The sequence below is a fragment of the Platalea leucorodia genome (assembly GCF_965183815.1).
Source record: "Platalea leucorodia genome assembly, chromosome: 4".
In the NCBI taxonomy this organism is placed as follows: domain Eukaryota; kingdom Metazoa; phylum Chordata; class Aves; order Pelecaniformes; family Threskiornithidae; genus Platalea; species Platalea leucorodia.
In genome coordinates, this window is record NC_138826.1 from 112401031 (window position 1) to 112419373 (window position 18343).

Below are 18343 nucleotides of genomic sequence, written 5' to 3' on the forward strand. Positions count from 1 at the left end.
ACTAGATATAGCACTTCTGCCATACGCAGGTCTCTTTTGTTAGCTAAAATTAACTGGCATGTGTTTCTGGCACCGTGCTGCTGCTGTTTCCAAAGTGACAGCCTCTTCTTTTGCATCCCCAGGAGATCACCTGAGAAATGGTACATCTTTTGCTGAACACTGCCTGCTTGCCTTCCCCAGCCTGCGGAGGGCTCTTGCCGTGCCAAGCGCTGCCATGCGCCCTCCGAAAGGACAAACCCCCGTTCCCAGGGGGAGGAAGGAAAGAGTTTTTCCTCTCCAGTGCCCACCTGCTCATTGTCAGCAGGCAGGACACCCGCCTCGCTCTTGCTGGGTATGAGAGACCCACTGATGCTCAAAAAGCCAGGAGAAGCCCTGTCCTTCGGACCGTCTCCCTGTATCATACCAGAACCGGTCACCAACGCCTCTTTCCTCTAATGACGTAATGATGTACAACCCTCACATGGTTGTAAACCTGTCATTTGTATCTTTGATTAGTCCTTATTATTAACAGTCTAACTGCAGACAAACAGCTTTCTCTTCTCCAGCATGAATCTTATTTTCTGTAAACGTGCCACAAAGTTTAAAAATGTATTAGTACTTTTTCTGGCCAATTCTGCCTCCAAAATGCAGAGTGGGGTGAGCATGGCAAGAACCTCCTCCTGCAGACTTCTGTCCAGGAGAACAGGTGATTTCTGGAGTGTTGTTTCCAACATATAATGTGTAAGTTGCAATTAGAAGATTAATGAAAGCACATCAGTGTTTTTCTAACACTTCAGTGTCACTGGGATACTGAAAGGGCCCCCAGACCCTGCAGACGGTTTGGTATCCCTGTTTATAATTTTAATAATTTCTTATTTTCAAGACTAGTTTACACAAACTGCATTAGAAAGTCATCAGCACAGAATCTGTAATGTACATAATCCTTGGGACTACTCATGTGGATGTGCAGAACGTTGCTAGTAGACAGTAAAAAAGGTTTATAATGAAAAATACCCTAAAAGAGTTATAATTTCCATTGATACTTTTCTCGTCAGTTGTTCAGATCTGTATTTCTGTGTCACTGGTCACATTTTAGAGGAAATTCTGCTAAATGTGTTAAATAAGGCTAAATATTCTGCTAATGATAGATTAAATACCTCTAACAAGTCGAACCAGTGTATTCAATGAAGATCTAAATATAATCCCGCTGTACACCTTCGCTCCCTTGCAACGTCTCTTCGTGTCCTGGAATGTAATTGGGCTGGAGCCCTGGGGACACACTCGTCGCTAACCAACATCTCGACGGTCTTGCTGGAGCCAAAATATACGTCAAGTCACAACCGAGTCTGAGGCACCAACTCCAAGAACAATTTCAAATTTCCACTGTTAGGTGCAGTAGTAACGTGAATTTAGACTGCCAAGAAAATATAATACATCTTAAAGAAAAAGTAGCCCTTAAAAATAATTTTCAAAAAATAATCTTAAGGCTAACAGGAGACAAGGATGATAATTGAGACCTACTCAGAAAATTTAGTCATTTTCTCTCTCTGTGTGCTGCATTAGAGCCTATGAAAAATGTGGTTAGTGACTAATTTACATTTCCTGTTTTATAGCCCTTATAAACCAGCTATTCTGAAGGGTTGGTGCGTTTATACACTGGAAGACATTAGGCCCAAGCTCAGGAAATTGTGGTTCAGCTTCCTGCTCCGGCAGCGGCGGCTGTGCTAAAGCTCCGGCCTTCCAGGCCTTGCGTCCGTAGTTGCCACTGCGGAAAGCGACGGCCGTATTCTGCACTGGGACGGGCAGACGTGCACTCGTGCCCGCCTCCTCGCCTAAAAAGCAATTCCACTCCGCCTTGAAGCTGGACCGCCTCAAACTACATCTCTGCGTTGTTTCTTCTTGTGTCAGGGCATGCCAGAAAACAAAGTCAGTTGTGGATGGAGGTTTCCAGAGGCACGCGGAAGGCAACAGATAATCAGTGGTATGAATGCACAGCTATTTATAAATAAAGTGCCCGTAAGCTGCCTAATAGCTTGTTCTGTAGGTAAAAAGGAGATTTGGCAGCTGCTTTTGATCTCCCAGAAGTCGGGCTGGCAAACACCCAACGCCCGACGCAGAGCGGGTGTTCAAAGGAAGACACAAGGCAGCTAAGCCGTGCCCAGGCAGCCCAGCCGTAGGCTTCACAGGCAAGGAAAGCAATGAAAAAATCTGCCAATTAGCTCAGCGCAGAGGTGTCTCAGATGTCTGTAACAAACACTGTATGCAATTCAATACAGCACATATTGTAAACTGCTGATAAAAATCATCAGTTCGTGTTCAGTGCAGGACTGAACTGCTTTCCTCTGGGTGCAGACCTCTCGTAGACCTTTTTCTGCGAATGGAGGCTGCTTCAAGAGTGCCATGTCCCTTGAAGTTGTGATTAGCATTTATTTCCCCATGCTGGAGTTAAATTTAGCAGTAGATCTACTTACTTTTTAAAACTAGGAACTTACTAAAATCTTCAGATTTTTCTTTCTAGAACAAACCAGGAATGAATAAAGTGCTCTTAGAAAGTGCTGATATTCTATTCACATTTTACAATTATAATAATTGCAATTCTTATACTACAGACTATTAAAATTTAAGATATTTGACACTGTACGGAGTTATTAATATGGAACTAAAACAACTCCTCTGAGTGGGACTTTGAATATTTCTTACTGAGATTACATAGTCTTTAAGTAACTGGATAAAAAATATTTATGTGTATTTTGGGCTAAGCTGCTTATTCATGAATGATAATCAAATCAACAGAACATATCGATTTATTTCAGATCTATAAAATACAAATCTAAAAATATCATTTTACAGACAATATTCACCATTTAGTTTATATTTTAGTATGGTCTTAAGCCTATCTTGTACAGAATAATAATGTAACAGAACAACAAAATATTCTACATTTTAACTTCTTAGGTTTCCTTAACTAGAGTCTACCATATACATCAAAAATAGTTGTGCACAGTAACCAATTAAACATCTACATTTCAAGAATAGATTGGCTATATCTCATAACTGAGACACCAATTACAGTACATTTATTAAAAAGTCCTTCAAGAATACACTCAGTAGTAACAGTGGCAGCAGTAGTTAAAATCTTAACAGTTCTGTGAAATGATCAAAGCAAATGATAACAGAATTTTAAAATTCAGTTAATCATTTATATGTAATGTAAAACCCATGTAACACTACAAAGAAAGAAGAAATTACACGGGCACAAGTGCAAAAAAGCAATATTGTAAGCTATCTTCTCTCTTTGGTAAAAATCAATTAGCAGGAAGTATACCGTAATAATTCAAGTCAAAGACTAATTCATGCTATATTTTTTTTCCTTTCCTACCACAGGCAGACTTGATGATTTGGAGGCATCCTACAGTACAGAAGTTAAAATTCTACTTAACACTGCCCATTTTCTCCTCTTTCAAGTTTAAATAATGAAATTAAAGATAAGGATTTCTTTTCTTTCATAAATATCTTTTCAGTAGTATAGTCTCTTAAGGAATTTAAAAATAAATAGCAAAATATACACAATTTCAAAGATTACATTTAATTCCTTCTAGGTATATCCTGAAAACATATCACCAAAGAATAAATAACTTTGGGTTTCTCAAATATTTGGTAAAATGTCAATTACTCTTACATAAGGAGTTTTCTCTGAGGAATAAGGAAGTACCATTGCTTCTTCTACAAAGATTTTACTATACAGGTGGACTTTTAGTAACTTTACAGTAAGAATATAATCTGTAATATAATAAGGATGTTCTCCATTAAAAAGTACAGTAAAAAACCCTTCAAAATTAAACCTTCAGAATTTCAGGTTCAAACCTGAGGAACTTCCAGGTAACCGTGAAGTTCTCCTGGCAGGACAGTCGAGCTCCGTTGTCTATGTCAGGAGGCTACCACAATACTAAGGTAATTTCCTCTAGGGGTAGAGCCAAAGCTGTTTTCTACTGACAACATACTAAAAATCCAAAAAGGACTAAGTGTTAAGGAAGGGACAAAGGAGAAGGATGTGGGTGAAGACCACTTGAGTGTAAGCCATCCTGAGAGAGAAGTGAATTGCCTACAGGAATTTCAATAAAACCATAGATTTTAAATAGATTCTTCTGCTTTTGAAGGGCTTGACCCTCATGAACAATGAAGGTAATGTCATAGGGGATTTCTATTTGAATTTGCAGGTTATCATCTTACTCCAGCTCCTCCTTCGTATTTATCTGAAATTATTACTAAAGAAAACAAGAAAAATGCAGGTGACATCAGCAAAGCAACTAGTTAAAAGAATCCAGCAACCTGAAGTGTCGTTAGACATTAAAAAAAAAGATAACTGCAGGAAGACCTTCTGGAGGGGCAGAGCAAAAGTCCTTGCCTTTTTAGAAGATCCATTTAAGCTGCCAGCAAAGTAAAGGCAATTTTGACTGCTCATTTATTCGGAATTCATAAATAACATGTAGGTTCACTAACCTCCTATTCACACCCACAGTTAATCTACATAAAATATTAAGCAGAATGCTTTTCTACTCCTTGTTTGATTCCAAGCACAAGATGTAAAAACCAGTTAAATTGCACAGTCCAGCCCTTATCTCTGCAAACCTCTATCTGATCAAGAAAATGCTTTTTGGCATCTTCTTCGCTTTTCCCTACTGTCAGTGCATCCCGGATATATTCAATATCCTCTTTGCTGGTCAGCTGGGGCATTCCAGTCATTAGCATCATGGAGAACAGGATGATCAGCAGGTTTGTGTGATGTCGAAGAGCTAAATAAGCCTTCACACATACGTCCTACAAGAGAGAAGAATTTTTTGTTAATTGAGGAGGTGAACTGAGAGGGGTGGCGCAGGAATTTCACAGGACTCTCATTAACCAACGCTATGCAATCACTCGAGTACGTCAGAGAGAGGGGACCCCGCAGAGCCGTTCACCTGAGCAGAAACGTGAAGCGAACTTCTGCAGCCGTCACTCGGTATTACTTCATTCATCACCACACCTTGGGGCAACACACACTGTTTTGGTGTACAAACTAAAGGCTCTTTTTAGTAATACTATATTAATTACTAAAGCATAAAACCTTAGCTTCACCAAAATTTCAAATTAATTTCCCTGTCATATAATCTCTTTCTGTGGCTGTTAAAAGCGACAGGAATAATTCACTGTCTTCCTTTCCAATTGGTATGTTCCCATTTAAAGACCATGGCTGGCAAGCGATACTGAATAAAGCAGCACCTCCAGGGGACTGTTCTTCATTTTATATATATGTCTATTAACTTTGCAGGGGTGACGGCTTATTTAATGGAGAAGATTTTTCAGGCTTGGTGTTCTGAGAAATTTTTCCAGCTGACAGCTCTAGTTTTCAGGCACACTGCCTTGCTGTGGGACTTCTGTGTTTATGTACTGTCATACTGGATTCCACAGGTTTTTTTTATAGCTTTTTCACTTCCATATATAAGTAATTTGTGCCTAACAACATAACCTTTAGAAGAATGAAATTTCTGCAGCTTGGAAAAACATGCAATGCTTTTTAAAAGAATATTTAATGCTAAGTGACTAATACATAAACTGAAATGATTATTTCTTATATTAAATTTATTACTCATTTACTTTTAGAAATCACATCTTAAGGAAGACAATGCAATGAAGAAAGCAATCATATATTAAAAAGTTAAATTGGGCCTGCAATGCAGTAATGCAAAAAGATGAAAAATATTTCCAAGAAGGTTTTTGCTATTAAAACTAAAGCTGAAGCCATGTTAATTTTTACCCAATTAAATATGCAATTTAACCTTTCCACAAATGTATATGAATTTATTAAAAAGTTCTTAAGAAATCCAAGTATTTTCATGTAAAGTTCCACCAAATCTCATCAGCCCTCTAGAACACTCTTTATTTTTTACAAGCTGTATGGTTTTTTTCTTCCTTAGAAACAGTAAGAAGTGCACAAATAATCTTAACATCTATCACTGTTCACATCAGCAACACCAGAACAACCAACCAGACAGGTCAGGAAGATACTAAGGAAGGAAGATGATATGCTGAAGATCTGTCTGTAGGGTTTCTTTTTTTCCTGTTGCCTGGGCCCTTAAATCTTTCACTCTGTCCTGAAATAAGATCATACTTATGAACTCCAATGTTAGTTTAGCTCTAGCGAAGCAGAAGATAAATTGCAATGGTCAAAGCACAATTTACAACAGAAAACACCATCATCTTAACAGCAGGATTAGCTTCTCTCCATGACACCAGGGGGGGAAATAAAAAATAAAAAAAAGAAATTCTACTTATGTATTATCAACTTCAAACAGGGAAATCTTGTCAGAAGTGTTAGTGTGTGTTTTGCTAGCCTTGGAAGAGATGAAAGCTCTTTATAGTTATATCAAAGAAGGTTTTACATTTCTCTATGGATGATGCATCTCACTACTGCCGGTGTCTGAGACAGAAAAACAATTATGCAGTCAAGAACCTGGCATCGCTGCATCTCAAAGGCAGACCTTCCAGGAATGCGAAAGATTTAAAAAATCTGTATCTGCCTGTTACAGTTATTTATTCAGACAGGAACTGAATGGAGTTTTGAATTAACATCTTCCAAGAAAACTAAATTTTACACTTCTGAGAGAGGCAGAGAGAACCAAAAATAACACATACGTATGTGTCAAGGATATGTAGATGTTTACCATGGGATTAAGAAGAAAGCTGCCAACTAATCTAAAGCCATAGGCAAAATGAGACGAGCTGAGGAGAAACCAAAATCCCACTATCCAACAGGCAATAATTATTTTGAGAGCTTGAAACTGTCCTAACTATTAGTATCCTAAAGGTCAGGCATTTTTAGAATACGAAGTGTCCAAGTTCTGTTATATAGGCCATCCCTTCCCTGTACAGTATACTACAAATAAGTATTTTTCAATGATGAATTGTACACCCTTCGGCTTACCGTCACCTTTATTTGACAATCAAATACATGAGATTTTGTAAACAAATGGTAGAGAAGAATTTGATTAGAAGTGAAAATGCAGATCTCTATATTATCAAGTCAGCAGAGTACGGAAAAAATAATGAATTAAGTAAATTAAATATAATGAATAAAAATGTATGCAAAATTTAATGCAAAAAACTAGCAAAAACAATTTTAGGCAAACTAATAATAGGTAGGTGGACAAAGCTCAAAAGACTACGAAGATCTTAGATGAGGCTCTCTCCAGGGTTTCTACAAGTAAGAAGTGAAAAAGTTGCATGTACATAGGAGCAAGAGAGTTCCATGGGTTTCAGCCAAAGGCTGGAAAGGAAATGCCACCACATATGACACTTACAGCAAGAGAAATCTGGACAGTACTAAGGCAGCTGAAAAATTCATGTATGGCACAGAAAAATACTTGTGTTCTCTGATTAAGTCATGCTTAAATACATTTTTGCCATTAGGACAAAAGACCATCAAATACTGCTTCCTACTAAGCATTCCTGTGACGTCATTAATAACCGCTGGCCTCTAATTTTCATTAAACCATCATAAGGAACACAAACAAAAAGGGAAGCAAAATTTAGATTAAGAGCTCACAGGAATGAGCTTTATTGCTACTTCCAGAAAAGTTGCCAGGCCACTGACAGCTTTACAAGTTCACTAATAATGAACTATACTCTGTTGCAGCGAACTTTGGTCAAAATTATTTGCCTAATTAACCTCCTCTGACACCTGCAATATGAGCTATGGCTAACACATCTGCATGGACTGTATCCAATAGGTGACAGAGAAATAACATTTTTTAAAAAGTAGATTATTTTAAAATATTAAAAACACCGAAGCCTGTAAAAAACAAAGGATTCCTCTAAAGCACAACCTATTTTAATGTAGGTGAAGTGCAAATTAATGAGAGATGCTCTTAAAAAATAATGAAGGATAAATGCTGAGACTTTTCCATTAATACATGAATGAGTCAGCAGGCACACTGAATGAACTCCTCAATATTAGCAAACATGATGAAACCAGCCAGCTGAAAAGTGAAGCTATAATTTCGTTTACTTTTGTACTCTGACCATATAACTAAAACATATATTTTTTTACAGCAAAATATGCGATGCAGATCTTGCTCTGTGTTACTATTTTACTTGTATGGAAGTATTTTAACTTTCTTTTTATTGGTCTTTGAGACAGAAAAGCCTTTTAATGTACTACCAGAATAGCAGTTTATAAACAGTATCTAATGCAGCAGAACTGTACATGAACTTACATTTTTTTGGTCAGTATTATTGTTGTCTGTGCCTAAATCATCCCACTTATAATGACCAGGTCACATATCACGGTCACAGTTCACAAAGGTAAAGCACATTAATCACCCTTCATCTGGTTAATGACGCTAGCAGAAATTACACCGGCACTATCATGGCATTCCTAAACCATCTGCATTAGCGGGATGGCAGCAGTATTTAGAAATTTGTACTGAAGTAACAAAATGTGTATTCAGTCAAACCCAGGACTGTATGATGAAGGCACGGCTTATTGAAGAGAGGCTGAGACCAGAATCACCTCCTATTGCTTTTGGCCTTTGGGCTGCTGAAGTAAAGGTCAGATATTCTCTAAAAAGCTGGATGATCCACATATACGAACACAACGTTACCTCACTGCAGACACTAACAGGTTGCTAGTCTTCCAATTCTCCATTAGCACACTTTCGTATTTTCAACTATTTTCTGCTTCCAGAACAGAGGTCTTCTATGAAATGACATAACCTAAGTGGTGTCTCAGCCCCACACCTGCACATGGCTTACAGCTGCGGCAACAGCATCTTTCCTGTACGCAGCACAGCTCACAGGCTTCTCTGGGAGCATGGGCTCAGCATTCCCATCCCATAGCAAAACCCACCCTGCTCTTAAATCTTTTGAGCCACAAGCCCCCCTTCAAAACACCTGCACTGTGATAGAGCTAGTCCTTGTGCAAAACAAAGACTCAAAAATCGCACCTGGTTCTTTAGTATTTTCAGAAGCCCGGGCTCAAGGATGATGATTGCCTCATTATCTGCGGTGCAATCATGTATATGTTCAAAGGGACATATTCACTATCCAACAATAAGAACCTTAATTAGGCACTGAGGTTAGAAAACCAGGCTCCTTACGACGACAGAGAGACTGGTTCATCCACAGGGAATCCAGAACATCTAAGTTAGACTTTTGCTTTGACTCACACTCTGGAGGTGACATTTTCTTTTGATATTACAGGGAACCTGCTTTCTAAATCAGGCACTTATTTCAAGTCCCTAAAGATGACCACAGGAATAACACCCCAGACATCCATTTACTTCTGCTCAGCCACGCTCTCAGCCATTTCATTAAACATAGTAAACAGCATTTTGCTTTGCTCCCTCCTTGCCCAGGTCCTACACAAGCTTGAAGAATCACAACTGTTTCAGAGGGGCTCAATTTGAAATAGAAGCTGCAATAGAATAGATTTTTAACACCATTCTTTTCTTTCAGAGCGTTAAGTCCATCCACTTCACAAAACCAGAATCTGACATAGCGTAGGGTCACTGCAGATTTCTATTCGGATGCAGTAGTCCAAACCCCAGAACACGAGGGCAGAATCAGGAGGGAATAACACTGGCAAAGCCAGCCGAGGAATGCCTCGCACCTGCTCGTACTACACAGAAGGCTCTGCTGAGCACTACGAGTCTCCTCTAATTGCACAAATACTGAAGCCCTCTACAAAGTATTTTCAATCAAGACAAGAAACAAAGAAAGGACTGCCTATCTGGTCTGCTGCTAACTGAAGCTTTTCAATGTGACTTTGTGGATGTTTGAATGCTAGTTCCCATAATCCTACAGATAATTTTTGCTCTTAGTTGGGCCTAAAATTGTATTATGATTCAGTAAATTTTATTAACATAATACCCAGGAGCCCAGATCTTTGAAAACTAAGGCACTAATGTTCACTTCAGAGAGTAAAAAACATTGCGTAATTGATTTGAAGCTAGACATTCACTCTTTACCTGAAATTTATGGAAATGGAGACTTGTCTTCTTTCCGGAAGTCCCCATGACAAACAGAAAATCCGGAGTCAGCACAAAAGGAACTCTTTCCTTATTAATTCCAAGGAAGCTTTTATAATTCCCAAGAATATGGCCAAAATCAATATGGAAAAGGTTACCTTCATAAAGAGAAGAAGAAGTCACAATTAGGCTCAAATACAATAAAGTGCCAAGAACACTTACTTGTATTCACAATAATTCCAAAACCTCTTTTTTGGGGTATATATGATCACTCTTCACTTCAGCAGAAAAGACTGTTTTCTCTCTTTTTTTTTTTTTAAATATATAATTCTGTCCTCTTGGCAAACTTACTTTTTATTTATCTCCGGCAGTTGTTAAAAACCTAGCAGAACTGCTGTATTTTCTAAACATACGCTCACAGCTTTTCAAAAATCAACCAAGCAAAGCTCGTGCCTCAGATCCATAACAATCAGCTCCCAGCACATCACTACATGGAAAAGGCTTGTGGAACTAGGTGTCAAATACCCATGGGATTCTGGCGCTATCCCGCTCCTTGGCTAATGTCATTCACGAGAACATGCTGCTTCTTCACAGACCTGCATTACTAATTTCTAAATCACCCTGTACTGTGCAGAATAAGTTTGCATTGTCACCCTTTGGATAACTCTGAGATTGTAGTAGGGTATCAGTTCCCAGGAAAGTGATGAAAAACTCCCTTTTTAAGGATCGCTACACCTACAGGACTGGAGTGTGTTGCTGCTCTTCAGATTACTTTGCTACTTTCACTGTCAGACAAGATGTAAGGATAGAAGAGTTTGGTTAGTTAAAAACAGATTTGTAATAGTGGTACATGTATAAAAAAAGATAAAACATCAAATGATGTAAGATGATACTTAACAGTGATCCGTAGGTGGAACATCCTTACATGTTCCAGCATTTCAGCCAGTTTCCAAGCCCTCCCAACCTACCAAATCTGACACTCTCCGCAGACCTCTCAGACTGACATCCTTCTGGCTTCTGGTGCTCAAGACAGCTCCCGTTAAAGACTCCAAGGCAAACCTGCTCCTGACCACAACAGAATAACCTTTCTTTCTCTGTCTCCTTTTCTACTGACCTGTCCCTCATTTTCTGCCAATGGGCACTAACATTGCACTATACTATATATAATGTTGAAATTAAAGCATTTCTTTGTCTTCTTTTCCTCAAGGACTTCTGGTGAACGTTTTTACTGTAGTCTTCAATTAGCTCATTTCTGCCTTCAGGGTACTTCTCTCTAGCCTTCAACTGGTAAAACTTTAACTATAATATGATTAATATTAAATATACAGCCTTCTAACTAAGCCCAAAAGTATTTTCTGTCTCTTAGCATTATGTAAAGACTAACTATGAAGCAAGAGGATCATGAAACTGGAATTGAATTTCTTAGATCAAATAAAACTCCTCCATATGGACTGCTCATTCTGGGGTCCTTTCTGGGGCTTCCATAGGTAAGTAAAATTAAGGATGAAGTAATGTGCAGCTACAGAAATAATTTCCAAAGTTTGTAATACAAAAAAAATGTGGTTCCTTCAGGAGGATTGCAACCATCCCATGGACTGAAGTAGCAAAACCAATACACTCCATGTGCACTTGCTTTCTAGGATTTTCTACAAAGGTATATAAAGCAATTGTGTTCCTTGGAAGTGAAAATATTCCAGGAACATCTGAATTCTGACACAGATACAGTTCCACTGAACACTGTCAGAACCCCATCCACACTTCAGGCAGCGGAACAGCTGTCCGCTTTTTAAGGTTTTTTGGCTTTTAGATCTTAGATCTAGACACTAAAAAAAATTACTCATGACTTAGTTTGTAACACACTTGTCCTTGGAAAAGAATGGCATTATTAATGATAAATATCTAGAGCCTACATGAAGGCCAGAAGGGGTGACAATACATTTCAATGTCACAGGAGGACCTGAACTTGTAAGCAATGCTGACAGAACTGGATTGTGTCTCTTCATTCATTGTTAAATGCATTAGTTATTAAAATCAAAGATAAATCTAGTGAAGTATAGACAGTCCCCACTTCTACGAAATTCTCAAAAAATTACTCACCTGTTTCCGTAATCATAATGTTGTCATTGTGCCTGTCTCCTATTCCAAGTACAAAGGTTGCCACACAGTATCCAGCACAAGAATAAACAAATCTTTCCACAGCTGCCTGAAACTAAAAATAAATCTTACAGATGTTATATGCTTCAATGCTAGAAAACAAACTCAGTCATTCTCAAAGTCATATGCCTTTCTGTCGACATGTATCTATCAACAGTTGGACAAACTGCCTTATAAAATACACTGCTGCACGGCAGCGATTCAGATCACAGCCCTGCATCGCACTCGCTGTACTGTGCGAGCAGGCTCTGTCCCTTAGCACAAATAATATAAGCATATAGCTGTCCACGCTTTCTGTGGAAAAAAGCAGGCAGAAAGCTCTAGTAGGTCAGTAGACCTACCTAAGCAAAGGAGTTGTGAGTACCCAAACCTGTTAAATCCTGTAAAAGCACACTGCCTTTCAGTGTTCTTAGATGTCCTTTCAAACTGCTCCTCATGTATCACTTCTAAATACCACTGACAAAGGAGTCATTTCTAAAGCGTCTTGTTTGTCAGGAGCTCGGCTGCCAGCTGGATGCTAAAGGCTCTTTCACAGGCACCCGTGGCTGAGTACTGGGAAAATGAATGGATTTTTCAAACTCACATAAGTACCACAAACACAACCGTATGGGCTCTGTACTCCTTTTGCCAGAGCGAAAAATTGGGTCAAAGAACTTCAGCGACAAGCAAGGCCTAACATTGTAATAGCTTCAGCAGGGAACAAAGCTCACCTAGCTAACAAAAGAGCTGTGGATTTCCAGGAAGCACAGGCCTATGCAGGTGATAACAGCTTACTGTTCGTGGAGACGTCTGCCAAAACACCTATGAACGTGAATGAAATATTCATGGCAATTGCAAAAAAATTGCCCAAGAATGAACCACAAAATGCAGGAGCCAACTCTGCCAGAAGAAGAGTAGACCTTACCGAACCCATGCAACCAACCAAGAGTCAATGTTGTAGTAACTAAAACATTAATTGCTTTGAACTGAATATTCTTCTGCCTCCTAACTGTCAATAACCATGGAATTGGAGTGCTTTGCCTGGCCCAGCACAGCTTCCAAACAGTGAAGAGACTTATGATAATAGTCAAGTTCATGATACAGAGGGATTTTTTGACCTAAAATTTTAACATGCATGAATCTACCACTGGCTGTAATGTTTCAGCAGTAGAGGACAGATGAAAGTGCAATAAACTTCCTTCAGTTGAAAGGTTTTAAAAATCACTTGCCGTTAGGGGTGTAAAAGAACTACTTTCCATGGACCTAACTGGCCAGTGCCTGTAGCCTCAATACTCATCATTGTTATAATAAATAGAATTGGGACTTCTCATAATTGTCAATTGTGCTTTAAAACCTTTTTAGAAACAGAGTCTAAAAATTACTTATTCACTTTATTGATGCAACCAGTTATTTCTGCAGGTATATACTGTGTAGTAATACATTCCATAGTTTCATAATTTAATTACAAATAATACTTGCATTAACAATTTTAAGAACCCTATGGTTGCAGGAAAGTGGAGTTTTAGTTGGTATACTATATGTAAATTATATCAACCCAGTTAGTTATCTAAAGGAATTAGTGATAAATCAAGTTTAACTTCATTTCTAATCTGTTCAGAGGGTACAGACCAGTAAATTCAACTTTACAACTTAGGATTTTTGTTTCCTCTACAAACTGTAAGAGCTCTTCAAAAGTAAAAAAAAAAAAGTAAAGTTTTTTTTAAAGGTAGAAGTAAAAAACAAAAAAAAGTAAATTTAAAAAATAAAAGGGAAAATGGATAGGCTGGATCAATGGGCCAAGGCCAATTGTATGAGGTTCAACAAGGCTCAGTGCCAGGTCCTGCACTTGGGTCACAACGACCCCATGCAACGCTACAGGCTTGGGGAGGAGTGGCTGGAGAGCTGCCTGGCGGAAAAGGACCTGGGGGTGTTGGTCAACACCCGGTGGAATATGAGCCGGCAGCGTGCTCAGGTGGCCAGGAGGGCCAACAGCATCCCGGCTTGTATCAGAAACAGTGTGGCCAGCAGGACCAGGGGAGTGATCGTCCCCCTGTGCTCGGCACTGGTGAGGCCGCACCTCGAGTGCTGTGTTCAGTTTTGGGCCCCTCACTACAAGAAGGACATTGAGGTGGTGGAGCGTGTCCAGAGAAGGGCAATGAAGCTGATGAAGGGTCTAGAGCACAAGTCTTATGAGGAGCGGCTGAGGGAGCTGGGGTTGTTTAGCCTGGAGAAGAGGAGGCTGAGGGGAGATGTTATTGCTCTCTACAACTACCTGAAAGGAGGCTGTAGCGGGGTGGGGGTTGATCTCTTCTCCCAAGTAACAAGCAATAGGAGAAGAGGAAATGGCCTCAAGTTGCACCAGGGGAGGTTTAGGTTGGATATTAGGAAAAACTTCTTCACTGAAAGGGCAGTCAGGCACTGGAACAGGCTGCCCAGGGAAGTGGTTGAGTCCCCATCCCTGGAGGTATTTAAAAGACGGGTAGATGTGGTGCTTAAGGACATGGCTTAGTGGTGGACTCGGCAGTGCTAGGTTAATGGTTGGGCTTGATGATCTTAAAGGTCTTTTCCAGCCTAAACGATTCTATGATTCTAAATTATTAGGGCGCATTTGAAAATCCTACTTAAAAATTCAAAGCACTCACCTTCTCTTCAATCATGCATCTTTCCTTGAGCCACTGGTTTAGTATTTCATCCTTAAATGCACCAGTGTTGCCAACTGTACTCTGTTGAATTTTGGCAATTGTTGTAGCATCTTTCACAATTTCGATCATTCCTAGAGAAAACAATGAATAAGTTAAAAGACATTATTAAATTTATATCAAAGCATATTAAAAATATGCAAAATTTAATTTTAAAATGTGTTTTTTAAATCAACTGCAGAACTTCTTAGGCTGTGAGCAGAAATTTATTTTACGAGCAACATTGGTTCTTGTTCATTCCCAGCTGAAACCAGCCAGAGCTTGTAACCAGCCTGGCATCCTAAACTCCTCTGTGAGAACGTAAAACCTTTTAAAATGGAAAGAATCACATTATGAGTGGGGACCCCCTGCATAAGGCTTTTCCTATGGAGAGGAGCTACCTCCTGTCCTGATCCCCTGCAGAAGCCCAGGTACCATTCACATTCCCACCAGCTGTTCTCCAGCTTCACAAATTTGAGGAGCTGAAGAAAAGCTGCAGCACTGCAGCAGCTTAGGCATGCAAGCGTTGCCAGAGCTGTGGCAGAGGAACAGTGCTGGTCCTCCTGCAGTAAATCCAATTTAAACTTAAGTGTGCATACGCACAGAAAGCTTCAGAAATACCAGTACACAGTGAGGTATAGCAGTGGGATTGCTCGTGGTAAGCTCTGGCTGTTGGGGCCCAGGGGTCGGTCCCTAAACTGAAGAGATCCTCACAAAGGCAAATCAGCACATCGCAGCAATACAGCGCAGAAACAAGGACTTGTACTGTTCATACTAACATAGCATGCGATGAAGGGGAAGCTAGAGAGAAAAGCATAAACAGGGGCTGCAACACAACTCTGCACTGTAGCCAAGACTAGCAGATGCAGTCTGCCCTCGTACTGGGCATGCCTGTATGGGGGAAGGTCAGATTTTAGTTGAACTTATTTGGTAACTGGAAATATTATATTTTCTTTCTCTGGTTCAAGTTCAACAGGGTCTTCTAGATAAAAGCCTGGCTTCAGCTCCAGCTCAAAGATAAGCAAGCAAGCAAAAACATCCCTTTCTCCCCACAGTGATTCAAAGCAGTTTCTGATTTGGTTTCAGTTTGACTCTCTCTCTGAAACAGCTGAATTTCTATCTGTTCACAGTCCCACCCTTTTGCAATCACTGGATTATGTGCAAATTTTTCAGTAAGAGAGTAGCAATGTAGTAAACTCTTCCTGCCCCTGCCTTCCACACATGACTGAACTCATGGCTGAATACCCCCTGGAGGTATTTCTTCTGTCTTGACAGTGGCCTGGATTTGTTTGTAATAAAACTATTGTGGAAATATGACCGCCAAAGCCCACCGCCAACACCACCAAATTAGAAAGCTCTGCATTTTGGTCTGCGCTTGTCAAGCTGTTGTTCTCCTCCTAGGAGTGAGCTCCAGATCCCATTCCAGCTGTTGAAAAGGCCTCCCCTGCCTGTGCTCACAAATCTCCCTCTACTGGCCAACAGCTCCTTGATTCCAGGGGAGCGGAGCTGTTGCAGAAGGCATCTTTTGCTTCCCCTTGCATTTAAAACTTCTCCCAGCATAGCTATGTTGATAAGCAGTGTGAAAAGTCCCTGGATTTTAAAGCAGCTGCTAATGGAAACCCTTTACTGATAATTCTCCGCTGCACTGCCAAAAGAGTGGTATAAAACCTACACAGAATGTTGTGCAGCCTATTCTGCCCAAGTAAATAACTTTTTTTACCATGATACCTTTATAGTGGTAAATATTGTGGTATATTCCAGTATACCTGGAATAGTATAGCTCTACTGGAAAATTCTTCTAAATCCAGACATGCCTCTTGGTAAGTATGGTTAGTCCTAGAGAAGGCTTCAGTAACTGTGATAGAAGATCTCAGCTGGGCTGTATTCAACTGCGAAGTGCAGCAGTAAATGCTTCTGTAAATGTTTCTGGGGATCTGCAGTACTAAAGCAGGTGACTCTTGTATTAAGTCCCAGCTTGAACTTCTTAAATTTGGCAGTGATGCAGCATAGTAAGTAGTGATAATTGCCTTGCAGAGCTGGGAACATATGGCCATGTCAAAGGGAGAGAGAACAGGGTATGATCTTTACCAGTGATACATAGAAGAGAAAGTTGCTCCTACAGAGGTCTATTTGGCAGCAGCAGTGCAGAGGATGGATGTTTCCAAAACTGCAAACTGCACTGAATGCAGATGTCTTCAACAGGCTATGAAAGCTCTACACAGGAGGGGATGCCAGCCCCAGGTGTGAGACACCTGGCTGCTTCCCCATGCTCAATGTAGAATGGGGTACTGCCCGTGTGTCAATGCACAGAAACTGCCCCAAGTGCCATGGAAATACCCAGAGGGAAGCCGCTTGGAAGAAGACCGCATATGAATATTGTGAAAGAACATTTGCATGCCACTCCTCTTTGGTTTTGTTCCAAACAAGTGTAAGCTCTACATCAAAGTGTCCCACATTGGGTATTACTAATTTAGGCTGCAGGTATTTTCAGCAAACTGAACAGGAGTCTTTATGTGATTAACCATGCCCCTACTGTGGTGCTGAAAGAATGCTAAATTCTTCCATCTCCCCCATGAGTATAGGAAAATAAACAATTATTTCCTTGAGATAAAGGGATGGAGAGTCAATTAAGAATTCATGAAAGAATAATGAAGTTTGGAACTCAAACATAAGAATGCTAGGATCACTGGCAGAATTCCTCCACCTTCCTCCATTATTTCAATTTTAAACAAAATTAAATTAAATCCTAAAAATCTCTCTAAAAAATTAGGTTTATTATAACGTACCTAAGGGAGAGGAAAAAAAAACAACCCTCCTTAAATTTACAGTTAGTTGGTATTTTGATATAGAATGTTCCATTTCCTTTATTATTAGAATTCTATCAATACAATTTATTTACTTTTGAATCACTCATATTAGGAGAAAGGAAACTCTTTTGTGTCACACTACCAAGTATTTTATCAGTGAGTTTGGGTTTTCTGCATTGCTGAGATATCCTGAAGTCAAAAGAAAGGATGATAAAAATTTTATGTGGCAATGGATTTTAGAGAGGAAGTACATTACAGATACATATTAAAAAGAGTTCTTAATTTTACTGGGAATCAGTTCATTATTCTTTGATCCATAAAGCCAAATATATTGCTGAAAAAGAAAAGAACTAAAAAGCTGGAGATCATGGGAGACACAGCAATATTTATATTATCATTATTTTATCAATCCGTGCAGTTACTATCATACTGCCAGCTACACCGATGACAGGAATTAACAAACTTGCTAATTTTTACACATGTTCAAGCTTTAAGTAAGTGGCAGAGCTGTACTTGCTAATCTGTCTCACTGATGCACTGTTTATACCAGCCAAAGCATTTTTTTCAGCACAATAGCTTCATTTGGGCATGGCCAATTTTTCTACACTGAGGAGGCTTTCCTCCAGCCAATCGTTCAAGAACTGCTCAGCAAAATTGACTCTACAGTCAATTCTGTGTTATCTGGATACCAGGAAACTCTGCAATGTGGATGTGCTAGGGTACATAATACATGCAAATCCAA

At 39.5% G+C, this 18343-nt stretch overlaps 1 protein-coding gene across 1 annotated transcript in view; it reads right to left on the reverse strand.

Moving 5' to 3' along the window:
- Positions 1-2859: 2859 nt before the first annotated feature.
- Positions 2860-18343, reverse strand: part of PIK3CG (phosphatidylinositol-4,5-bisphosphate 3-kinase catalytic subunit gamma) — a 37191-nt gene continuing 21707 nt past the window's right edge. The window contains exons 8-11 of the mRNA XM_082311335.1: positions 14759-14889; positions 12081-12192; positions 9984-10141; positions 2860-4797 (exon numbers count right to left, since the gene is read on the reverse strand). Of these exons, the coding sequence (XP_082167461.1) occupies positions 4516-4797; positions 9984-10141; positions 12081-12192; positions 14759-14889 (683 nt within the window). The 3' untranslated portion in view covers positions 2860-4515. The remainder of the gene's footprint in view (positions 4798-9983; positions 10142-12080; positions 12193-14758; positions 14890-18343) is intronic.